Raw genomic sequence first — 26,945 nt, forward strand, 5'->3', positions numbered from 1 at the left:
TAGAGTCCGTGATAACCCCCAGCTTGCAATCATTTGCAGACCTAGCCATAATCTTTTAGTGCTTGCTTCCACTTCAGAGAAATACATGCCAAAATGGAGCAGGCCCGGTAATGAGCCCTGGGGGACTCTGCTAGTGACTGACCTCTTGGTGGAGATGGCCTTAATTATTTTGACCACCAGGGTCTTATCAGTGAGTTAGTTGGCTGTCCAGTGAATGATAAAAGGGTTTGTACCTAATTTAGTATGCTTGTCTATAATGCCTGAGTGGGATATTCTATCAAAAGCCCTGGTCAGGTCAAGGTGAGCTGTGTGCGCAGTCTTGGCCTCATCCATTGCTTTGGTGACCATCTCAAAGATTCAAAAAAGTCCACCTGATTTAATAGGCATGACCTTCCTTTAACAAAGCTGAACTGTGATGGGTCCAGCATTTGCAGGTTACCTATGTCGTCATTTATCATGTCCATGATGATTCTTTTCATGGCCTTACGTATAGGTCTGTTCAGACTTATGAGCCTATAGTTACCCAGATTGGTGGTTGGACCTCTTTTGTGCAGGGGAATGATTGTAGCCATCTTCCATTCCTAGGGGACAAAACCTGACTATAGGCTGCGAGTGAAAAATGATTCAAGTGAACCAAAAGAAGTCATGTTTCATGCTGTTTAGTAAGCATCCCGGGATGTTTTTGAGGCCCATCTATGCAGTATTTTTGGCCTTGGAAAGTACATTGAAGACCTGCTCCCTAGTAATGGTTAGGGGGATTGTAGTATGTGGTATTTCCTTTGGACTGTGGGGGGGGGGGTGGATTTGAGCTGAACCTGTTAGACAAAACATTGCTAATAGCCTCCATTTCAGTGTAGGTGATACCATTTACAGTAAGTTCTCCTTATTGTTACGTATTTCCCCCACGGTTACTGATACTGATATAGCTGTAGAAAACTTTGTGGTTGTCCTTTGCTTGACAAGCTATTTTTTTATTCAAATTTAGCCTTTGAAGTATTAATTAACCCTCTTAGCTGCCTGTTTAGATTGGTCAGGGTATGTTTAGTATGTTAGACTTTTTTCCTCCTACACTTGGCCAGTATTTTTTTTCTTTTGTTGTATAACTGATTGGGTCTATGTTAGATACTTGAACGTTTGAAAGTTCAACTACCATATGGTTGACACCATATGATCGAACTTGCAAAAGTTTGAATATCTAATAAAAAAAATTAATTACACAAAACATCTGCCTGAGCGCTCCCCACAACCCCCGCTCTTTAAATATACCAACTCCGAGATCGCACTACAGTGCAGAAAAGGGAAATCTTCCCATTCCGTGCTGTACGAGATCTCTGTTACAATGGAAAAAAAATCAGGTAAACACCACTGAAGAATGCTCCTAGAGAAACAAAAGGCTCCAGAAAAAACAAGGAGCGTATCACCACAGGCATACAATAGATAAAATCTTTAATGAAAAATCCACTGACAACTCAAAAACAGGACAAGCACTTTCAGCATAATGCCTTCTTCAGATCCTGATTATTGGGTCCTGAGTGTCTTAATTTAAAATACAAACTTCCAATCAGTGTACCGAATCTTAGTCAAATGATTCCATTTAAAATCCAAGAAAAGCCAGTTAAAAACGATATTCCACAATATTTCATGATTCAACCAATCCCAAACTGCTAAAAACAGCAAGCCTATATTCTGACCAGTAGGGTATTTACTCCATTATTTCGTGCTCATTACCATTCAGTGAAGATGCACATCTCCACACTGAAGTGTCTCCCCAATAGCGTGTGAGCAAGTGTTACACACCTGTTTGCCATCCTATCAGAAAACGGCAGTATTACTTTCGTGCTCGAAGGACAGCCTCCTAAATCGACATTTCATACATAATTCAAAGATCAACTGCAAATATTTTAATTACAAATACTTTTCGTCAGTAAACATCTTCATTTCCTGTTAAATTAACAACCCGCTTTATACAATCTATTATGTTGTTGCACGGATCGTAGCTATTACATACGGAGACTCTGTTCTGTTCTTCCTTCCTCATACATAAACTCTCTGTTGTTCTCTCTTTAAGCAAGGGAGTCACAAGTCTTCTTATATTAAATGGTATAAATATATCATTGAGTATTACTTAATAATACATATAGCATTATCTCTGCTCCAAATTTAAGATCAAAACATACTCGGTTGCTACATCATCTCACCAATAATAAACCGAGCTGAACAACAGGCTTTTTCTCTGGCCAATCTTCTCTTACTAGACATTTCCTTTGCTACGAGAAGTCCATGTTTTAGTACAATACATAAAGCTATTACAAAGCCTTATACTATTAACTTCTTTCACTTCTAATTGAGCCAATCGCTCTACCAGTCCAGTTCAGAAATTCATGCTATGGGTATCTTCCATGGTGGCAGCTCATAAGAAAAGCTTAGATGACATCAGAATATGTATTGACCCACAAAATTTGAACAAAGCACTAAAAAGACCTCGTCATCCAATGCGCACAGTCAAAGAAATCGCAGCCTTAATGCCAATTGCCACTACTTTTTCTGTCCTAGATGCAAAGAGTTCTTTTTGGCAAATTCAGCTCGATAAGAAATCATTACTGCTCACTACGTTTAGTACTCCATTTGGCAGGTTGCAGATTTTTGAGAATGCCATTTGGGATAAACTCTGCAAGTGAGGTCTTTCAGTGAGCAATGGAACAAAATTTTTCTGGGTATCCTTGTGTTATTATAGTAGATGACATACTGGTAGGAGGTCAGATGAAGTCGAGCAAGACAGAAACCTCAGAAAAGTTCTGGAAAGGGCAAGTTAAGTGAATCTTGTGCTCAATGCGCAGAAATGCATGTTCAAGGTACAAGAAGTTACTTATGTTTGTCATTTATTTACTAATACAGACCTACGACCAGACCCTTCTAAACAAACAGCCATTCTTGAGATGCCAGCTTCAGACAGCGTTCAAGCCCTGCAATATTTTCTTGGCATGGTCAACTACTTAGGCAAGTTCATTCCAGACTTTTGAGCCAAGTATCAGCGCCACTCAGAGAGCTGACACACAAAAATGTATCCAGGTCTTGGTTAGAGCAACACCAAAGAGCATTTCAGGCCCTGAAACAGAGAATTGCTAGTCCACGAACACTCAGATACTATGATGTTCACAAGCCAGTAACACTTTCCTGTGATGCTTCAAAATTTGGTTTAGGTACAGTTCTACACGTGGATCATCCTTTTGCCTATGCATCGAGAACTCTTACCCAAACTGAAATGCAGTATGCCCAGATCGAGAAAGAACTTTTGGTGATTGTATTTGCATATTCGAAGTTCCATGATTGTGTGTATGATAGACCTATCCAGATCGAATCAGACCACCAACCGTTAGTCACTATCTTGAGAAAGCAGATGCATTTGGCTCCAACCTGACTGCCATGCATGATGCTGAGATTGCACAAGTACAATTTCAATCTTGTCTACAAGAAAAGCAAACTTCTTTATCTTCCTGATACATTGTCCAGATCACCCAGAAGTACCACAGAACAGCACAAGAATAAGAACCTTGATTTTGAAGTCATGGAAGTGAGAATTTTTTCTTCCAGACAGGTTGATGAGCTGAGAGATCACACAGCCATCAGATCCAGTTTTACAAAGGCTCAACCACGTTGTCAGTCATGGATGGCCATCAAAGCAATCTAGTTGACCTCAAGAAATGCAACCTTATTTTACATACAGAGATGAGATTTTTGTCAGACAAAGGTGTCTTTATGAAAGGTCCGTAATTAATTGTTCCGAAGTCCTTGCAACTTGAGTACATTACTTTCTTGCATCGTGGTCACCCAGTAACCGAATCTCCCAAAAGAAGGGCGAAAGACCTAGTATTTTGGCCTTCTATGTCACAAGACATCGAGTTTTGAACAAGTCCAAAAAGAAATGTTTTGTAACTTGAACATGGCTTTGGATAGTGGATTGATAAGAGGCATTATACAGGACAACTGGAAAATTTTAGTGGGTAATCAGGACCTTTTTGCAACGGTTGGCCCCCACCCCCATTTTGTGTATAAAAATCACTATAATTTAAAATTATTATTTGAGAGGGTGAAAAAAACTGAGAAAAGGACTATTTTACACAGAAGTAAACCATTTGGCATGCACAAATGTGGAAGTTGTACCGTTTGTAAGTACATATTAGAGGGACCTTTTGTAAATTTTCCCCATTTGTCACACACTATTCCAATGTCTGGTTATTTTAACTGTAAAACCGAAGGTGTGGTGTACATTGGGTTATGTTCTCATTGTAGTACATTTTATATCGGGATGACCACCCGGGTTCTCTCTGCCAGGATTAAAGAACATTACTATAGCATAAAAAAGGAGGATGGTAGAAATGCATTTTTTTAAACACACTTTGAAGTGTCATAACTGTAATAAGTTTCTGTTTTTCAGTTTTGGAACAGGGAACACTTCATATAAGAGGTAGAGATTTTAAGACAGAGTTGGAACAAAAAGAAGCACTGTGGCAGATTAGGTTAAACCCTGACAAAGCACCAGGTCTGAGTGCTGTAGTTAGCATCGAGTGTTTTTGAAGAACCGCAGGGTTTACTTGCACAAATAGTTTTTAACAGAAGTGTATGTCTTGAATAGTTGAGCTTGTGATGTTACTTAATCGTGGGATGAAGTATTTTCTATCGCTTTACAGATATTTTTAAACTAAAAAGTTTTTTATTGTTGAATGCATTGTTTTCTGATGAAGTCTAATGACGGAAGTGGAAAATAAATTATTGTTTACGCTAAGATTTGTGCCTCCTGTTCTCAGTCTAAGTTCCAGTTCCTGTGGCTTGTTTTGATATTCTGGAAGTTTTAGTCTGTTTTTGTGGTTTTCCCAATCTGACTTATCCTTATCAGTGCTTGTATCACATGTAATATGAGAGGCTGTGCCACTTTTACAGGGCTCATCTCTTCTTAAATACAGTATGAAAGACTTGTTTGTCTCTCGTTTGGCAAAAAGGTTTGCAGTGCCTGATTAAAAGGGACTTATGTACTTGATTAAAGTGAATAGTCCCCATTCTTTTTCCTGATAAAGACAGACCTTTTTATATGCAGGGGGGTATTCAGAGCTGTACTAGGTGACTCCCATTTTTTGAACAATACTTACATCCAGAGAAATAGCTTACAGTGGAAACAAGTCAGGGAGCTCATTTTTACAGAGCTCGGGGGTGTGCACAAGTAGGAAGAAGAATGTAAGTAAAGTTTGAGACTTCATAATGTTTTGTATAGGTGTTTTGTGGCCTTGGAATAAAAATCCACCAAGTGTTAAACTGTTGAGCATCTCAGATCTTCTTTGAGCATTGACAAACTATGCCTGTGGTGTAAAGAATGCAGCAGTGTAGAGTAGCACCCTGGGATAACAATTTTCACTGCACAGCAAACTACAGAAATTTTAAGTGCAGGCCAAGTGGCTAGAATATCTATACCTGGCTGTTTTGGGGTATCTACAGTGTGAGGGAGAATGCTCCTGGTCACAGAGCATGGTTCCATGGTATTCCAGTCTGGGGTCTTCACTGTCAAGCCTCTTCCTGGGTCTAGTAATTAGTAAGGGCACTTCTGTTCATATTCTTCCTCCCTTCAGGTTCCAGGTGGTGAAGTTAGGGCTAATCTGTTCATATTCTTCCTTTCTTCAAGTACTAGGTGGTGAAGTCAGTGCAAAAGAGCTGGAAACTGGGAGGGATCAGGTGAAAGGGCAGTTAACCAAACTCCTGAGAGAGGAGGTGGGGCCATGATGCCTGGGACAGGGGTTAAATAATGTAAGAGGCTGATGCAGTCAGTGTGGGTATAGGCTGTCAGTCAAACTAGAAGGCTAGTTTTTGGCCCCCATTTCTCACTCCTAACAAAAGGAAAGCCCAACTCCCAAATTAGTAGAAAACATTTTCAAGTAACTGAAAGTTGCTGTTTGTACACATCTAGGGTTGTCACATTTTATTGTAGCAAAAAAATGACTTAGACCATGCCCCCTTGCACCTCTTATAACCCCATCCATTTTCTGCCCAATTTCCACCCATTTGTCAGCATCATCATCACGTCATCTGAGGGGAATGCCCTTCTTTTCCGTTCGTGATGCATTTTTTCTGCGGATTTATTATGCTTTTTGTAAAAAAACATAGTTAATATACAGATTTAACAAACTTTTAAATAGTCTATTTCTTTTTCTGAAACAGAATACCAGAGTTTATACAGAGTTTTCTGGACTGACATACAATCAGTTTGATTTCTGGATAGTCCAGAAAAAAATGTATAGGTGGCAATGCTATACACATCACAAGGAAAAAGCATTTTCAAACTCCTGATAGTTTCTGTTTAGATTTGTGCACATCGTGAGATCACAAAAAAGTGACTTGTTTCCTGCTGTTACTAGTTGACCAGATAAACCACACAAGATGGATGCAGTGATCTACAGGTCTAGTTTATTGATTGGCTTTTTCATATTAACAGCAACGGTTACAGTTAGCAGTTTATGTCCAAATCCTAGACTAAACGATGCTAGTGTTTTAGCCGTATGATTTTTGGTTTAGTTTCTCGAGTGCAAGCACACTTTTAATGGAAATGCTTGAGTTTAGACCACTGTGATGGTGGGCATCTGGCCAGTATGCTAGCTTAACCCCATTTTTTTGCAGATGGCATTTTTGATTTATTCAAGTGGACCCGTAGTGAGGTTGTCCAGGATGTGGAAGTGGAAACCTCCATGATATGGGAAATCATGGCAGTGCTTTGCTAGTTGTGTTTTAAGGATCTGGAGCCTGATATCAGACAGGTGGTGTGCCATCCTGATTTTGAACTTGTTTACAGTTTTCCCTATGTAAAAATAACTGCAGTCACTACACTATGCATGGTATATCATAAAAGCAGTGTTGCAATTACTAGAACAGGTGCTATTGATTTTTCTTCTGAGTACTGGGCAAAACTTGTAGTCCTTGTTATTGTTGTAGTTGCAGTAAGTGCAAAAAGTAGGCCATGGGGTTAAGTTCCTGTGTCCTCCTCTGGTCTGAATTTGCACTCTACCCAGTCCCTAATGTTCCTGTCTCTCTTGAAAGCAAAACAAGGATGGGCTCCCAGGAGTTTTTACATTTATTTATTGCCTGTACTTATCACCCACTTGTTGTTCATGGTCTTTCTGATTGTTTTGTAATCTACTGTGAAAGTGAGTGCCATACTTCTTTTTCTTGTGTCCTCCTGTGGATCCTGAGCCCTAGGAATCTCCCATGGGAGTCCCTCAAAATGGGGTCCTCTGCCTCCTTTAAAGTTCTTATGCAGTTGAAGATGGAATTCATTAATCTATTTCTGTACCCCTTAGCCAGGTAGTCTTAGATTAGATTTGTGATAAAATCTCTAAGTTTGTTGGAGAAAATGTGTAGTTATCATCACCTGAGATTTTATACAATTTATTTTGGTGATCTGGGGTTATATGCTTTTACTGTTAAGCAGCATATTAACCCTGTTTTTTTTCTGAACAGTTAATTGAGGCGGCATTTGTTTTCAGTATCCTTAGGTATGGCTATGTCTAAAAAGTTGATCAAGGACTTGCTGTGAGAGGTAACGAGTCTCAGGAAGCTAGTGGAATTAACTGATATGCATGCAAGAGTCATTCAGTTTGGCTTCTTCCCTTTCCTTGATGATAAAGATGTCATCATTGATGCAAAATAGAGGTTATTGGAGAGCCATTGTGTTTAACAACAGGTTTTATAAGCAGACTACTGGAATACCTATGGGGGAGGCCGTGGCCCCAAGCCTGGCCAATATGGCTCTTGGAAAATGGGAGAAAGCAGTGTACCAAAGCCCGTCGTAAGTTTCTTGCTGCACCAAAAAATCATTAACATTGGAGCAAGGGTGCGATGGTAGACGGACATGGTAGTAGTGGCAGCCACCAAAAAGGAAATGGCTGAAAAGAGTTATCTGTCAATCCCCTAACAAGGAGTCTAGGACGTTGGACGGGTTTTGGAAGTGCGTTTTAATTTCCGCTACCTTTGCTTTGATGGCACTGAATTATGTGGCACACATGACAAAATTTCAGAGAGATTTAACTAAGGAATTCTCCAAATCTCTCTCAGGGTCCATGTTTGCAGAGGACAAGAAAACTGTGGGCTCATAGCTGGCCACCCTTCAGTCCCAGTCAAACACCTCAATACATCTGATCTCCAAAGTGATTGAAGGTGTTTCGAGAACCACAGTTACAAACATTACCAGAAGGAGATATACTTGGATGTGGTTGTGTGACTTTGTAGAGCCTTTCAGGATGTCCTTCATAAATCCCCCTTTTGATGGTTCAACTCTCTTTGGACCAAAAGTCAAGGACACACTTTCTAGAAGTGAGCAAAATGGGAAATCCCTTTCTGTTGAAGGGATGGGGTTTTCTAACCACGTCATAGGTCCTTGTGTAGAAACCAGAAGGGAGGTAAGAAACTGTGGTTCCAAAATCTCAAGGGTTCTCCCCAGACACTGCTGGAGATTGACCCCCCGGGGCATAAAAGGGAATTCTAATGGTGGTCATTTCCCAAACAGCGGAGGAGGACTGCAGAATCAGTGCTTCAGGGGTCCTTTCTCTGAGAGGCCTTATAAGAGCTCCTGAAATGTTGCCCGGCTTCCTTGCTCTGGAGGCAGTCAGGGAGGAGCTTGTCTCCTCACCCAGAAGCCTTTACATCCATCCATGAAGATGCCTGGGTGTGGGGGATCATAACCAAAGACTACTCCATTCCATTTCTTTACTTCCCTCCATCACCAAAGAAACTCCCAGCCTTCCACCCTCTCAAACAAAAGCAGCCATTATAGAAATAAGCTGCTAGACAAGCAAGTCATTAAGGTGGTCCCACCAGACCAACACAGATCCATAACTTAATATTCTTTTTAATACCAAAGATGAATTGGGACCTCAGACCAATTTTAGACCTCAATCATCTCAGTCATATGAAGTTCTGGATGGTCACAGATTGTCTGTCCGTCATCATCATCATCATCCTCCCTCTGTTGAGGAAGAATGACTGGATGTGCTCAGTAGACCTTCAAGGTCTGTGCTCTTATATTATGATGGACAGGCAATCCAGGTGGTTTCTCCACTTCTGGCTTGGAAGCCAGTCATTTTCACTTCAGAGCCCTGCCATTTGGTTTCACCACAGCCCCTCGCGTGTACGGCAGTGCCATAGCTCAACTCAGACTGCAAGGGTTCAGTGTTTCTTAAGTAGACAACTAACTGATTAGCTCTCCTACCAGCTCTCTTCTTGTTCAGGCCAGAGACTCTCTGCTTCATCTTTGCTCACCGTTGGATGTCACAGTAAATCTTGGTAAATCTCAGTTTCTCCTAGTACAGATGTTGGAATTCATAGGTGCCTGTCTAGGGGTCATATTACATATTCGAAACGTAATTTAATCAAACAGCACTTACATCAAAAATGCCATTTATCAAAGTCACTGTTGTGGGGGGCTGTGCCCCCACACCCCCTGTTAATTATATGTACCAACTCCAAGATCGCACTACAGTGAGGAAAGGGCAAATTTTCCAGTCTTCACTATACTGCGATGTCAATATAAACAGCTCGATGAATGGCATTTCGATGTAAAATCCTGTTTGATTAAATTACTTTTCGATAATGTAATATAGACCCCCTGTGTAGATACCATAATCCAGAGAGTAAGTTTGCCAAAGAACAGATTGCCCACCCTGTGAAAACAGGCACTAAAGGTTCAGTCATGTCACATGCTACCAGACAGATTGGTTCTCCAGCTTCTGGGATCAATGGCTGCCTCCTTTACTTCAATTTCTGTAGCCAGATGTTACATGAGAGTCCTACATTGGACACTTGCAGTACCTCCCATAGCCACACTGAGTATAGATGCTTCCTAGCTGTGGGGCGGGCAGTACATGGGAAAGACAGTCCAAGGCATTTTGTCTCTTTCTGAGGCAAGTCTCTACATCAGTGTTCTAGAGATGACGGGAGTTCTCTTAATGTTACAGACCTTCCAGGGTGTCCTTCTTCTAAGGACGATTTCTGTCCAGACATACAACATGTCAGTAGTCTAGCACATCAACAAAGTGGAACATGATCCTAACATTTTGTCGAGAAGCAATGCTGGTGTGGCAATGGGCATATATTCCTATCACATTCTGGCAACATCACATATACCAGGGAAATCCAGTGTTCTGGAGGACAGGTTAAACAGATGTGTCCTACCTTACAAGTGGTCCTTCAACCTGACAGTGGCAGAACAAATTTTTCAGCAATGGGACCAGCCATGTAATCCTTTTGCTTCTCCCCACAACACTAAGTGCAGCAGGCTCTTTGCCCTGACCCCCCCCCTCCGAGGGAGTGTCAACTGGAGATGCTGTGATCCAAGCTTGTCCCACATTTTTTGTATGACTTCACGTACTTCTGTGATTCCAAAGTTCCTTCACAAAGCATCAGAGAGGAAGTTCTCATTCATCCTCATTTTCCCTTTCTGGCCTCGATAGGTGTGATTTCCTCTTTCTCTGGCTTCATTTGGTTCACCCTCTGTGAGTGCTCGATCCTGAACCAGGCCTTCTGTCTCACTCGTCCAGAATGCCTCACCCAGATAGTCAGGCCGTCAAGTTAACCACTTGATTTCTCCACTTCCAATGATGGCTAGTCAGTTCAGGCTGTCTTCCCCAGTAATCCACATTCTTTCATCTTCCCAGAGACCATTTACCAGGAAAATTTACAAACATAAATGGAAAAGATTTTCTATTAGTGTTTCCAAAAGGAATCTGGATCCTTTTCAGCCCCTGTCGCTGTGGTTTTAGACTTCCTAGCATCTATTTTCCATTCTGGGTCCAGTTTTTCTACAGCCAAGATCTAGTTAGCAGTTATTTCAAAATTTCATGTTAAAGAAAATCAAGCTACCTGAGCTTCTTTTAGATTTACCAAAGCTTTCCTGAGGGGGAGTACCTTCCTTATTAGATGCCCTCCCCTTAAGGACCCTGCTACTCCTCCTTGAGATATGACCATTTTGATTCAAGCCTTAACCTAGCTGTGCTTTGAACCTGCTGCCAGGGTGGATATCAAATTTTTGACTTGGTAAGATGTTCTTCATCTCACATTGCTGCAGTCCTTACATATGGGTAGTCCGCTGTCCTCGGTCGGCCCGAGTACCAAAGTATTAGGCTGACGTCGGTCATGGGCGCTCAGATCTGACATCATAGTGTCAGGGTATAAAAGCACATGACCGACGTCATATCCTCAGTCTTTTTTGCCGCATGGTCCGATGCAGAAGCAGCGTTGCAAGTGCCGTTCGGCGTTCTGAAATTTTCGTATTCTGAGTTTCAGACCGAAACCAAGTTGGGCTAAGTACCCCGTTGGGGAATATTTTTGTTTTTTCTTGCCTCAGTTAATTCCGGATGTCAGAAAAAGTGAATAATTGTATTTCTTGTGGGAAACAGATACCGCATAGGGATTATCACTCTTTTTGCATTCCTTGTTTGGGACCGGACCACGACGTAGTCGGGTGTCGGTTTTGTGCTAGGTTTAATAAGCGCACTATAAAAAGAAGGTTAGATTGTGCTAGGTTAGTCTTTGGTAGCGGTGTAATTATAATATGCCGTCGGATCCTCCGGCCGCTTCCACGAAGAAGCGCAAAGACAAATCCTTGAAACCTAGACAGGTTGATTCGTCCGTTTCGGACGCCAGTCCTGCAGAAGCTACAGTGGAGCAGGTGGATCCGGCTGAAGTTTCTGTTGAGTCTCAGGGGGAAACTTTGATTTTGCAGGATGTGGCCTCACAGGAGTCTGGTCAAGCTGAAGGGGCCTCTCAGGTTACTGTTCTCCCTTCTATGCCTAAGGTGGTTAGGCCTTCTGCTACTATTTCTAAGGCTTCTTCTAAGGGCAGGTCTGTTTTGCCTTCCTCTGGTGTCTCTCCAGGTACTTCAGGGTATGTGCCTAAAAAGCACATGCTTAAAATGGCAGAAGATTTGATTATTTTAATTAGAGGTTCTATGCCCCCTCCTGATAAGAAGCCCAGGGTGGAGCCAGAATTGGAAAGTTTGGATCAGGCCTCAGACGACTCAGACTCTTCTGCTGAAGATATTCAAGATTTTCCCCCTTATTCGGATTCTGATGCAGAGGATTCCACTCCTTCAGCTTCTCCTCCAGAGGATTTTTCGTTTTCAGAAACTCTGCATTCCATGAGGGAGCATTTTAAGTGGGAAGGACAGGATTTCTCTGATTCACGAAAGAGGCTTAGGGAATTCTTGTTTTTACCACAGCATAGACCATTGGCTATACCTCCTGTTTTGGATGTTGTTCAAGATGTTTTCTCAGAGGCTTCCCTTAATCCAGATTCTTTGCCTCCTGCGCCAGTTAAACCGGACAGGTATTACAGGGTGCCTGAGGCTCATAAATATCTGTATAAGAGTCCTAGGGCGGACCCAGAAACTGTTAGTCAGGGGCCTAAGGGTGTTAGAGCTTCTGTTGTAAAGAATCCGGTTCCTCTAGATAAGGACGCTAGAGCTTTGGATAGATGGGGTAAGAAGGTATATACCTCTTCTACTTTAGCAATGAGGGCTTTAAATTGCCAGTTTCATATGTTGAAGTATCAGAATTTCCTCCTTTCTCAGCTAAAATCTAAAGTGGATGCTTTGGCAGAGGGCATAGAGTGTAAAGAATTGCAGGATTTAGTACATGTCTCTGAACAGGTGGGTAAGCATTCTTTGCAGTGTGGTTTTGATGCTGTACAGGCCTCTTCTAGGGTGGCTGCCACTGGATCAGTTCTTCGTAGGCACGCCTGGCTTAAGGATCAGAATTTGTCCGAGCATGTTAAAACTAGAATTCTGGATGCCCATTTACAGTCTGAAGTTTTGTTTGGTCCCCCTGTGGAGTCGGTTTTGAAGAAAATGGAAGACAAGGCTAAGTCTATGCAGACTGTTAAAGATTTTTTGCAGGTGCAACCTCCAAAGTTTAGTAGAAATTGGCCTACTAAGGGGTGGACCTACCCTTCTTCTGATTCTCAGTCTAGGGGTAGATCTAGACTTGGCAGGGGCAGAGCTCACAGTACATTCAGGCCTAGAACTTGGAGTTCACCTGCACAATCTGCAGGTGAGGGTAGGGGCCAGTCCTTTCGTAAACAGGCCCAATGACCTACATTTTCAGCTGCCAGATTCTTCTTCCCTGGCAGCTCCTTTGGGAGGAAAATTAGCACTCTTCAAGCAAAACTGGCTTTTAGTCACCCAGGACAAATGGGTATTGGACATTATAAACCGAGGCTACAAGTTCTATTTCCATACATTGCCTCCTTTCAAAGGCATGCCAGACGTTCCTCCTCGGCAAAGGATAGAGGCTCACAAGCAGATTTCTTTACTTCTTCAAATAGGAGCTATACAGCCAGTTCCTCTGTCAGAAGTGGGACTAGGATTTTATTCTCGCCTGTTTCTAGTACCAAAGAAAGGGAACACGTGGAGACCAATTTTGGATTTATCTATCCTCAACACTTATCTGGACATTCCAAAGTTCAAAATGCTGACGTTACAACAGCTTTTACCTCTGTTGGGAAAAGATCACTGGATGGTAACTCTGGATCTCAGAGGCTTATCTTCATGTTCCTATCAGGCCCAGCTGCAGGAGGTACCTGCGTTTTCGGGCTGGAAATTTACATTATCAGTTCTCTGCATTGCCCTTTGGCTTATCTACTGCGCCCAGAGTGTTCACAAAGGTTCTGGCTCCAGTGATAGCTTTTTTCAGGTTAAAAGGAATACAGATTTATCCTTATTTGGACGATTGCCTGATTATTGCACAACACAAAGACGAACTTCTGCATCATCTACAGTATGTGATGGTAGTGTTAAGATGCCTAGGGTATTCTGTGAACGAAACAAAGTCCAGTCTAGTACCCTCTCAGGACATGTGCTTTCTGGGTGTGAGACTGAATACAGCTTCCCAGATGGCCTTTTTGACCCTGGACAAACAAAGAAGCCTTTCTCTTTATTTCCATCAAATGTCTCTACAGTCCAGGCTGACTGCAAGGACAGTCCTTCAAGCCTTGGGGTTCATGGCATCTTGTATTCTGGTGCTTCCCAATGCCAAACTGCATATGAGGAAGCTTCAATGGTATCTCAAAAATGTATGGACACAACACTGCCAAGATCTAGACACTGTCATTCAGATAATACCTTGCATTCAGAAAGAATTTTTGTGGTGGGCTCAGGAATGTCACCTAAACAAGGGACTCTCTGTGACCCGACCAGAGGCGAGTCAGATTCTAACGACAGATGCCTCGGACAAGGCTTGGGAGCACACCCCAATGGAAAATGGGTGCAAGACACGTGGCCTGTCAGACTTCAACATTTACATATCAACTTGAAGGAGATGTTAGCAGTCCAATTTGTATTGATGGCTTTCAAGGATTTACTTCACCCAGGACAGGTGTTGATTCAAACAGACAACACTACTGTCATGTGGTACATCAACAAGCAAGGGGGAACCCATTCGTACCCTCTTTGCAGGCAAGCGATGATTTTGTGGGAGACTGCTCTCAGTTTACACCTCAATCTTCAGGCAAGGTTTCTACCAGGAGCACAGAACTCCTTAGCGGATGTGTTGAGCAGACAAATTGTGGATCCTCATGAGTGGAAACTGGATCCTCATGTGTTTCAAAAGTTGACAGTGTTATGGGGGACTCCAGACATAGATCTGTTCGCTTCTCCACTAAATTACCAGTTGCCAAAGTTTTGCACAAAAATGTTTCATCCCACAGCTTGGAAGGTGGATGCTCTATCATTCAGTTGGAGCAATCTTCATGTCTATGCCTTTCCACCTCTGCCTCTCATTCCCAAGGTACTCCTGAAGGCCAGAATAGACAAGCCATCCATGATTCTGATAGCGCGGATTGGCCTCGACAGCACTGGTACCCACTACTGAGGAGTTTGGTGCGGGAGCCTCCATGGCCTCTGCCTTTGATTCCGCATCTTTTGTCTCAGGAGGGCAATCACTTCCTCAATGTCAAGATTCAGTCTCTGCATCTCACAGCCTGGCATATTCTGTTTTAGACCCTGGAGGGTCTCAGCTTCCACAACAAGTTTTGAATGTTATTTTGGAGGCCAGAAGGCCTGGTACAAGGAAAGTTTACGCTGATAAATGGAGGAGATTTTTTCTTTGGAGCAAAGCGAAGGACTTTGATGTTTCCAAGCCTGATTTAAGTGTTTCTCTTCAATATCTTACTGAGTTATTGGACAAGGGTTTGTCTTTCTCCTCGATAAAGGTTCATGCTGCAGCCATTTCTGCTCACTATGACTGTGACCCTCCTTTATTTTCCCATCCTTTGTTTAAGCAATTTCTTAGAGGGGCAAAGAACATAAGACCCCCGTAGAGGTCCTACTCCTGCTTGGGATCTCAATTTTGTGTTGGAAAAGCTTACTCTACAACCTTTTGAGCCTGCAGCTACTGCCGAGTTAAAGTATTTATCATGGAAGACTGCTTTTTGTTGGCCATTACCTCTGCAAGAAGGGTTTCTGAATTACAGGCCCTTATGGCAGTGGAACCTTTCCTGATTTTTCATAAGGATAGGGTATCTTTGCGTACTAATCCTTCCTTTATGCCTAAAGTGGTTTCTAGTGTGGCCTTGAACCAAACTATTCATTTGCCTACTTTTTATGCAAACCCTCAAAATAAAGGGGAGAAGATTTTGCATACTTTGGATATTCACAGGCAGTTACGTTATTATTTGAGCAGAACCAAGGGGTTCAGGCAGTCTCAGCAGTTGTTTGTTTCTTTTGCTTTGGGTTCTCAGGGAAAACCTGTTTCAAAACAAACTATTTCTAAATGGATTGGGTTTTGTATTTCTTTTTGTTATTCCCATCATGGTAAGGAGATTCCGGCTGGAATCAGACCTCATTCCACTAGAGCTACTGCCACTTCTACTGCCTTTCTAAGGGGGGTAGCTACAAAAGATATTTTGGAAGCAGCCACTTGGAGTTCAGTACATACTTTTTCCAAGCATTACCACCTTCCTCTTTATTCTAAGTCTAGGGCTGGATTTGCCACTGCAATATTACAGGGCATTTTAGCAGCCCCTAATGCTTTATGATTTTGCCATCCTCCCTTTACCTCTGCTTTGGGATTCTACCCATATGTAAGGACTGCAGCAATGTGAGATGAAGAACATAGTACAGTTTTGTACCTACCATAAATGTAGATGTTCGAAGATCCACATTGCTGCAGTCCAATTTACCCTCCCTCCTTTCCCTCTGTAGTTTGGCATGGTTATATGGTTTGGGTGATGGTTGTTGTTGGGCATGTTTTTGGGAGGCATCCTGTTTTTTGGGCTGTGGCCTTTCTTTTTAGGGCCTTCTGACATCTGGGGCAAGAAAAGACTGAGGATATGACGTCGGTCATGCGCTTTTATACCCTGACGCTATGATGTCAGATCTGAGCGCCCATGACCGACGTCAGCCTAATACTTTGGTATTCGGGCCGACCGAGGACAGCGGACTACCCATATGTAAGGACTGCAGCAATGTGTATCTTCGAACATCTACATTTATGGTAGGTACAAAACTGTACTTTTTTTCTAGTGGCAATAATTTTAGCATGGAGAGCATTGTAACTATAGGCCTTGTCCTGCAGCGACTCCTTATATCATTTTCCACAAAGAAAGGGTATCCCTGCAAACCTATCCATCCTTTGTCCCTAAGATAGCTTCTGAGAGCTCCGTGAACCAGTCCAAATTTTTCCAATAAAGGGGAATATATGCTTCACTTGCGGGATGTACATCACTAACTTTGTTTCTACCTCCATCGTACCAAGTCCTTCAGGAAGGCAGATCAACTATTTGCCTCCTTTTCTAAAACTGAGATGGACCAAAGAGTTTCAAAAGTATCCTTAGGTAGATGGTTATCTGATTGTATTTTTCATGTCTACAAAGAAAAAGGCTTAATCCTGCCTAGACCAGTTAAAGCTCATTCAGCTAGATCTGGCTCCACTTCCTCGGCCTTAATTAATAATATCCATTCGGTTGCCACTTGGCCCAGTGTTCACACATTTGTTTTTCATTATAAACTGGATTTGCTGTCCCAGAATAGAGCAGCTTTTATTTCAGCCATCCTCTGAAGTATCCTTCCATGAGAACATCCCAGGGGCTAAGTAGATGGGGTCTCTGTCCCATCCTTTGAGGAACAGATGGAGGAGGCAACATCAGAATAAAAAGTTATGTACTTGCTATAATGATACATCTGTGTTATCTGCTTCTGTCCTTCCTCAACTCCCCACCCTCCTTCCCCTTCCATTCTATGGAAGATAATTCCCTTGGTTTCTGGTATGACAGTATGGTCTCTACCATGAGCAATGTCCTACAATCTTAGCTCCAAAGCAGCAATACTTCAGAGATCCTTGGAGTTTTGGAGTTTGATATTTGTCAGCGTGTTCTACTCTGTCTTGGGGTTGTAGACAAATTCGATCTGTGGTAATGTTGGGGATGGGAGGAATTGTGGTTAAGGGGAGAAGCCTGAGTTATAGGTCCTAAAGTCTAGATTGTCCAAGGTCAGATCAGAATACCGAAAGCAGACGACACAGATAATCATTATGGTAAGTACACAACTTTCGTTTTACATCCACTGAGCCAATAAAGTGATTCTAGAGTTGTATAGAATAAAACGGGCATCCTTATGGAGAAAGAAGAGAGTTGCTGCTTCCCAGAAATATGCAGGAGTTTTTAGTTTATTCGTTTAAATGGGTAAACCCACTACACAAGCATCCCTTTTCAGGATGCTGTTTGGTAAGTGACATGTTCAAAGTCGCACCTTATGAAGCAAATGGAGTCTGAGCGAATGTATCTCTAGACTTGCAGGAAGTAGCTCATTAAAAACTTGTTAAGTGAGCTAACTTCCAGACTACTCATAGTTTCATTGTAGTCAGATGGAGGAAGGAGGAGTCAGACGCTGGACTACAAGAAACTGTTTTGCTAAAGCTCATCGATTTAATCCTGTGCTCTATTTGCCAGGCATATGATACCAAGGTTATGAGGTACTACTTACAGGCTATTCAGACATTTCTTCCTCAACACTGACCATTCGATTCGTCTTCAGGTAACACACAAATTATACTTTTAAGCATTTTGCTCAGTCTGACACAGTACAGATAAATGCTTGTTTTCATTTGCCGTAAACATTTTTCTGTGGTAATGCATTATGTGGTCATATTACAAAAGATGTGCACAGCATTGCATTGGATGTTCACCATGAAAAGAAACACCACTGTATAGCATGAAAAAGCTTGAATTTGTTTGAACTACCCCATCAACTAAAATATACAAACCTTGTTACCACCTATAAATGAATCCTGCATCCATCTACTTGTCCAGCACTAAATACCATTCTGTACAATTACGTTCCCACTCATTCATTATGATCCAGTGACCAAAAGCTCCTCTCTGTCCGCAAACCTATCAAATCTGTTTTGCATGGTTTGTACTCATACCATGTTGCTAAGGCCTGGAACTCCTTACCTGTATCCATCAGGTCATTACCCTCTCTCTAATCCTTTAAATCATTCTGAAAGACTTCTTAGCCAAAATCTGGCTGTGTTCTTGCTCATCCCTATGATAAACTATATCCCTAAATATGAATGAGTACCTATTCATACTTTACCTCCTTACTCCCCCTTCTTCACTCACCTCCTAACTTTAATCATTTTTTTCCCCCCCGATTTTTGTCATGAAAGTTGTATCTCTTCTTAAACAGTGTTTTCACGTTTTTTAATTTGGTATAATTATTTAAACTGAAGATGTTTTGTATTGTTTTTGAAGATTGTAAAATTATTGCCAAATGTTTTTGTAATACTTTGGAGCTTTTCTCCCCGGCCGACCCTGCAAATGGGTATCTACCCAGTCAGACTTTCCCATTAATCAAATGTCAGTAAATAAACTTGCTACAGATTGCAAGAGACTGTATTCTGTGTGTGCCAGAAGATCTTGGCCACACTGCATTAATGGGACTAAGTACATTAGTAGGGGATATTGTTCATTTCTTGCTTGTGGTACTAATGTACCTTTAAGACCTGCTGCCAAAAGAATTCTTGCTAGGTTTCTGTTACCGCCCAAAAAGGAGACTGCTGTTTAAACTTGTTCTGAGAGAATGGTTGTTTCCATTACAGCTACAAGTAGACGTTTCTAACATTCCAAACTCTGCCATTACAGGCAGTCTCATAGATACCTACTTGGGGAAGTGATGTATGGCTTCTATTTCAGCTGTCTGTTAGAAAACAGGACACAAAAAAAAAACAAAAAAAAAATATTCTCTTTTCCCGCCTTTGCTGAAATAGATTAGTCCAGATTTCAGGTTTTGCTGAATTCTGGACTGTGGTATAGTTTCCTGTGTTGCCCATATCCTTACTTGGATAGGAGGAAGCTTCTTTGTTCACCAGTGAGAGTGGGGAGCTTTGAGCAGCCTATCTGTCCCTAGAGGAGTGGTCTCAGCCCTGAAACTAGTAGCTTATTGGCCATTTTAGGTAAATTCCTATCTCTCTCAGTTTCCCTGCTTTAAAACCCGCATTTGAGCAGTTTTGCATGAATTTTGAATAGAGCAGCATCGGACAGCGCCGCTTAAATGGGTTTAAACTATTCCCGGCTCCACAAAGTCTGCTGTTCACTTTTTCCCTTAGAACTGTTCTAAATCTCAAAAGTAAGCACTCTATTTTCATTCTAAAGCCCTGCAGTTGCTCATATAAGTAATCACTAATAAACTAAAGCACTACACCCTCTTATACTCCCTTAAAGTACTTGGCTCCTTATTGGTCCTTTTTGATCAGTCAAAAAGTAGTTCCTTATACTATTCTGGCATGTCCAAAAGTCAGTTTCGGGTTTACTCTCCAGTCCAGCTGGTGAATCTGGGAATCTTGAGGCAATGTTACAACTGCCTTATGTACACAGACCACCCTCTCCTCCTCCCAACAAGCTCAAATATATGTGAGAGATGCAACTATATAGCCAAACTGGAGGCTGAGCTCTCTCAACCCAGTACTGGCGCAGTCAGTCAAGCGGAGAAGGTAACCACAAATCCAGTCTCACATAGACCTATCGCAACAGCAAACCAAACACAGAAACACACAAAAACATACTCGGAGGCTCTAAATAAAAATCTTCCCAAGCAGCAGAGACCTCCAAAGCAGACATCCAAGCAACCGCTACCCCACAACAATACCCACATATCACATAGTTCACAAAGTCAGTGTGCCACACAGTCACAGCCCTTAAGGCTAAACAACACACCTAATACACTTGTAATAGGTGACTCTATTGTCAGACACACTGACGTACCACTCACCAGGCTGAACAAGGAGAAGGTCACTGTAAGCTGCCTGTCGGGTGCCAGGATCTGCCACATAACACAAGCACTCAGGTCACTCCAAAGCAAGTACAAATATGACTCCGTCATTGTCCATGCTGGTGTGAATGTCCTGAGACGTATCTCCCTGGACTACATGAAAAGAGACATAGAGGAGCTCTCTGATCATGTAGCCCAGGCCGGTTTGACCCTGACCTTGAGTAGCATCTTACCCTCACCAAGAATGATGCCACAGTATAAAGACAAAATGATCAATTTTAACAATTAGCTAAAGTATTGGTGCCATTCAAAGGGGATCCAGTGTCTGTCAGCCTGGGATGTCATGCTCGACAAGCCACATTGCTTCGCTAGGGACGGCTTGCACCGGTCACCCCTGGGCTTTCGAATATTGGCTAAGGCTCTTGCCACCCCCATAGTGCCTATTTTAGGCAAGGCTCAAAAGACAAACCCACCTCCATAGACAACACAAGGAAAAAGAAACTAAGGGTAATCCAACCTCTCAACCAATTGGGAACAAATTTCAACAGAATCAGGGACAAGTCAAGAAAAAATCAGGGACAATCAGGGACACTTTTAAAATATTAGTGCTATTAACTTGAAACATTGACAGAATCCGAGCATTTGAATTAATACACATTTTCTGAAGTAAAAGAAGTTTATAACTCTTAATTATTGTCATTATTCATTAAGTGTAATTCACCACATTTCCTCCAAAATTCACTAGTTTTAGGAGGGATTAAGAGGGACAGAGTTAAAATTTGAGTCAAAATCAGGGACGTCCCTGAAAATCAGGGACAGTTGAGAGGTATGCCAGTGCTCAACGCCAGAAGTCTAAACCTCAAGATGCACGCACTCGAGGCTCTCCTCAGTATGGAGAATATCGATATCTGTGCAGTAACAGAAAGCTGGTTCAAGGCTCCCGAGAGCACCCCAGCACTACCAGGTTATACCTCATACCATGCTTTTCGGCCCCAAAACTCAGACTGAACCACAAAAGGAGGGGGAGTATCCATATTCATCAAAGATACCCACACCTCTAGGTTAGTGGCACAGCACGAAGCATCAGAGACCATCCATGTCCAACTAACAGTGGGCAAAACTGCCTTTCAGTTTGTAGCCTGCTACAGACCACCCTCCCAAACTCAGGAACCCCACTCAGCTTTCCTGAGAACACTGGAGAATATGAAGGTCTCTCCAAACACCATCATATTGGGTGACTTCCAACTACCCAAACATAAACAGGGAGCACTACTCAAGCCCCAACACCCTCGCCCAACGCTTCCTAGAATTTATAAACTCAAATGCTATGGAACAACTGGTCACCACTCCCACAAGAGGGGACAACATATTGGACCTGATCATCACCAACATGGGGACTCTATGTTCCATACCAGAGGTATACCCCTCATTGGTAAGATCTGACCATAAATTAATCTCACTGGACATCCATATCCCGTCCCCACCCCCAGCCAAGGAAACCACGGTGAAGAACTTCTCAAAAGCAAACTTCACACAACTGAGGTGGAATCCTTCAAAGCCCCCGGACCAGTGGAAAATACGGCCCAAACCGCAGAATCCTTTACAAATGCATTCCATGGACACCTACAGAAATGCATGGATTGTGCTATCCCAAATAAAACCACGACTCACTCCTCCAAAGGCAGGAGACCTATCTGGTGGACCCCAGCCATAAATACGCTATACAAAAGAAGGAGGAAGCTACTACATGATAGAGCAAAATCCCAAAAAGGGAAGGCATCTCTAATCAGTACTAGCAAGAAACTACGATCCCTCATAAAATTATCTAAGGCCAGCTTCGAAAGAAAAATTGCACAAGACGCTAAAGATAATCACAAGGCCTTCTTTAATTATGTCAGGAACCTGGGTGGCAGCTCCCAGATATGCTCTGAGTTGGTGCAAAATTACAAAAAATACACTGAACCCACAGACATTGCCAACTTCCTGGCAGACAGGTTCAGTGCAAACTTCTCCCCCCTTCCCCCCCCCAAAGAGCAAATACTATCCCAACAGAGTGTAGCCTCCCTGACATCACAGATGCACAGGTGAGAGCTGCCCTCTCCAAAGCAAAAAACACAGCATCAATGGGACCGGACGGTGTCCCGGGCTGCGTCTTACATGAGCTCCAAGAAGAACTGAACCCTCACATAAAGTTACTGTTCAATCTCAGCCTTACTACAGGATATGTACCCAAGGAATGGCGTACAGCAACAGTGGTCCCACTCCACAAAGGTGGTGCCACAACGGACCCCGGAAACTTATCACCCTATAAGCCTGACTAGCCTGGTCTGCAAAGCTATGGAGCGTATCATCATAGAACTCATAAACAAAGACATTGGGAACCTCCAAACACTGGATCCTACCCAATTCTGCTTTGTTAAAGGCAGATCTTGCCTCTTGAACCTGGTCGACTTCTTTGAAACAGTCACCAAGGCCATAGATGAAGGGAAGGTAGTCCACACAGCCTACCTGGACCTCGCAAAAGCCTTCGATACAATACCCCACTCGGGCATCATAAATAAGCTCACCAGCTTAAATATCAACCCCTATGTCACAAGATGGGTTGCAAACTGGCTCAGGGATAGAACCCACATGGTCAGAATTGCAGGTGCCATGTCAGACTCTAAACCAGTTACAAGTGGCATCCCACAAGGCTCAGTCCTGGGACCTGTCTTGTTCGGTATATATTTCTCTGAAGTACAGGCTAACACGGGAGGACTATGGCTGACCAAGTTCGCAGATGACTGCAAACTGGGTGCCATAATCGACTCGCCGACTGACACAAGCATCCTCCAAAAGGGTCTCACAGAGACGGATAACTGGTGCCAGAGCCATGGCCTAAAGCTAAATGCCAAAAAGTGCATAGTCATCCCCTTTGGGAAAAACAAAGTGCCCACAAATTACCACACAGGTGGTAATCCATTAAGTACGGAAGAAGTAATTAGGGATTTGGGGACCCAAGTAGAGAGCAATCACTCCTTTGACAATAACGTTGCCACAGTGGTTAGAAAGACCTTCTATATAGCCCACCTTATCACGAAAGGGTTCACATCTAGATCAAGAGAGGTCATTGTGCCCCTCTACTCCTCACTCATCAGGCCCTTAATTGAATACAATGCCCCATTTGGGATGTACCTTACCCGACACCTGCAGCAACTGGAAAGACCCCAAAAGTACCTCACCAAGAGGATCAAGGGACTCAGACAGATGCCCTACGCAGTTAGGCTAAAGAAACTCCAGCTCTTCTCAGTTGCTTTCCGCCTACTCAGAGGCGATCTGTGCCTGACGTATAAAGCCATGTCCAAACCAGAATTAATGGACATGCTCCACCTCAGGAAATCCAAATTCCTTAGAGCTACACGCTCCAGGGACTTAAACCTCAGCACAGAAATAAGTAGGACATGCTGGAGGGACAGATTCATATCCCAGAGGCTCCCCTCACTCTGGAACAGAATCCCAATCCATGTTAGGCAGAGCCCCTCAATGACCCTCTTCAAGAGAAATCTTGACGAGTGGATGAGAGATCGTAGGTTTACCCCTGGGATCTCTTCTGTGTCCCTACTAGACAGAGGCACAGTAAACTAGCCTTAAAAGGGCTATCTTCTGTGACCTACTATACAGAGGCACAGTCAACTAATCTAAAAGGGTGGTGAAAGCCAAACACACTCTGGCTAGACTTATAAATGCCCTAGGGCAGAAAGCCTAGTATCAACCTATGAACCTATACTTTGGTCAACTGTTATCTGGCTATGTAGACCTGGACTACTGCCACATTTAACTTTGCAGTCCTTGAAAGCCTTTTTGCAAGGAGGGATTTGTACCATTCTGTATGGTTAGCACTGTGAACTGTCCACAAAACATTTAACCCCTGTGGAGAACACATGGGAAACAGTATGAAATATCAGTCACCTTGCATAATATTCTTCCTGTCGTACATCATCTTGTAGCAGTTCTGTGCTACCTATATTCTCTCTTTCCCCACTAAAACATCGATAGTCTTTTTTGCTTTAATTTTGTCCGTCTGGTTTGGGGGCGTATTTCCACTGGAGCAGAGCACTTAACTGTAAGCTCCAGAATCAATAAGGCAAAGCCAAATATTTTTAGGGATAAAGGACCCAACACAGGGGCATTTTTTTGTTGCTGTTATTAGTATGACTAATTTAGATAGCAAAGTAGAGGTATGTGGATTGATATGTGTTTTCTGAAGTAAACAAAGTCTTTAACTATTAAGAATGTCCTTATTGTCTATAATCCACCACCTTTCTCTCAAAGCATCATTGATTGCAGGTGGTCAGAGCAGAATTACATACCCAAGTTTTGGATGGCTGAGAGGTTTAGGAAGAAAAATATGCTTATCTGTAGTCTCCACAAATATGAAGGGGCAGAACATGACCAATTTCCTTAAGTATATTTTTGAATGGATTTTTTTTTACAAGTCTGAAGAATAAAACTATCCTTCTGCCAGTACTGCAGTAGTTGTACAATGTTTTTGGCCTGACCATGTGGGAGACTTACTTTCTAGAAGTCTGTCTTTCTTGAATAATGTATAGCAAAAGAAGTGTGTTAATAAATAAATTAAATAATATTTCTTTGCAAGTATTTCCACATTTGGTATGCAAAGTGTTTAGCTTTCAGTGAGTAAAAGATCTGTTTTACATCTGTTCAAATTTGTGTTGATTTTAGAAACACTGAAATAGTAGAAAAACAACTCTGAAAAGGAGGAGGTGAATATAAAGACTGTATACCTCAATTTACTTTGGTATATAGGCTTTCAAAAGTTTCACCTTAGTTGAACTACAGTACGTTTTTTACTTACAAATGCTTTTCTTTTTTTCTGGTTTCTTTCTCTCTTTTTTTGTTTTATTTTTACAAGGAAAAAGAAAGATTAAAACAAGAAAAGCGAGATGAAAAACGGATGAATAAAGAACGGAAGCTGGAGCAAAGAAGATTGGAAATACAGATTGCAAGGGAACTGAAGAAGCCTAATGAAGATATGTGTTTAGCAGATCAGAAGGTACTGAATGGTTGGATGTAGACTGGGTGACACTTGACAATCCAACAGTAAAACTGGCAGAAACAAATCTAGGGATGGTATCATTCTTTAGACACGTTTTCCCATTTTTGCTTGATGTATCCCAGATTTGCACCAGTGCAAACAGTAGGCAAGTTAGTGGGAATTCTGTGTTTTGGATCTGTCAGCCAGATTCAGTGTTGGGCAGTTTTATGTAAAGTACATAATTCACTAAATAGCTTTTCTTTTTACGTGCTTTTAAATAGTAATTAACTTTTTGATGGATTTTAAGGCAAGTTTGTAAGTCTTTTGAATTCTTTCATAAATAAGCATTTTGTTGGGAGTGAGAGATGATGATAATGATACCAGACTTTTGCAGTGGTCTGGTCTCTTACTGCTTCTCTGCTTCTTTAAATTGACAGTGTTCTCCTCTTGAGCTTCATATCTGATGTTGTCCTCTTCATTTCATTAACCTGTGGGGTATTTGTTCTGATCCTCAGTACTTGCCCAGCCCAGCCGCTTTTCCAGTTTGAACTTCCTGGCGTAAGCTCCTCCTTCCTACCCATAATGCCCCACTCCCCCCAAAATACCTCAAATCTCATTTGCTGCACTTAGCATCAGCAGCAAGATCCTGTAGCTGTGAACTTCTCCGTGAGAGTTAGTGTTTTGTATTTTGTGAGTGCCTCACCTTAACTTTTGTTGTCTTTTTGACTACCTTTCACCTTGTAACTTTCTTCTAGTTAAATTTAGAAATTTTTGTTTAAAAAGTCTATTCCTTCTTCCCTCCTTTCCTGTTCATTATGTGCATTTTCTACATTTAGTTTTCTCCCTTTTTTGTCCCGTAAAAAAAAAAGTCTCTTCCTTTTCTGTTCCTTTCAGTATGTCCGAGCAGAAACCTTTGGGGTTTAAAAAATGCACTTACTGTGAGCGGAAGATTCCTCTGTCCGATGGCCACAGGGAGTGTGTTTATTGCCTGGGGCCTACCCACCTTCAGGCCCCTTGTGAGATGTGTCAGGCCTTTCACCTTTGAGCTCTGGCCGACAGGAGGAACAAACTTGTGCTGAAAGGCATGCTTCCTCCTTCCTCAACCTCGGGGGTACCTTCTACTTCAGGGACTCAACCCCTGTCTAAGAGATCTAAGGAGACCCGGGAGGGCAGGAAGCACTCTTCCATGCAGTCTTCCTTGGAGCCTCCCAATAAGGCTGTGAAATTGTCTGAACCGACTCAGTCAGCTCCGAGCTCGCCTGTTCTGTTGCTTCCCAGTGCCAAGGCATCTTAGTTCCTCTTCACCTCCGACAGATTCCCCAACCCGCTCGTCTCCAACTACTTAATTTTCGAGCATGTCTTGGAGCCATAGCTTCAAGGTCGATTCCAGGGGATTGATGTTGACTCCAAAGTTTTCAGAGCCTTTGCTTCCCCTCGAAGCTTCAGCCTTCAACAGCTCAGCTCTGACTCCCCCATAAGAGCATGAGGCTCGGGCTGTCCAGGAGTTGTCTTCTTCTGGGGCTTTAGCTCCAATGGGACAAGTCTCAATGGCTCGGAGCCCTTCTGCTTTCAAGGTGGTGGAGAGTGCTGTCTCCATTCTAAGAAGATCCTCTCTGC

At 42.5% G+C, this 26,945-nt stretch overlaps 1 protein-coding gene across 1 annotated transcript in view; it reads left to right on the top strand.

Moving 5' to 3' along the window:
• The window catches only part of BAZ2B (bromodomain adjacent to zinc finger domain 2B), a 3,835,724-nt gene that overhangs the window by 2,302,480 nt on the left and 1,506,299 nt on the right, over positions 1-26,945 (top strand). Inside the window, exon 23 of the mRNA XM_044074749.1 lies at positions 25,206-25,346. Coding sequence (XP_043930684.1) covers positions 25,206-25,346 — 141 coding nt within the window. The remainder of the gene's footprint in view (positions 1-25,205; positions 25,347-26,945) is intronic.

The sequence above is a fragment of the Protopterus annectens genome, chromosome 6.part0 (genome assembly GCF_019279795.1).
Source record: "Protopterus annectens isolate FY-2018-M chromosome 6.part0, PAN1.0, whole genome shotgun sequence".
NCBI lineage: Eukaryota > Metazoa > Chordata > Ceratodontiformes > Protopteridae > Protopterus > Protopterus annectens.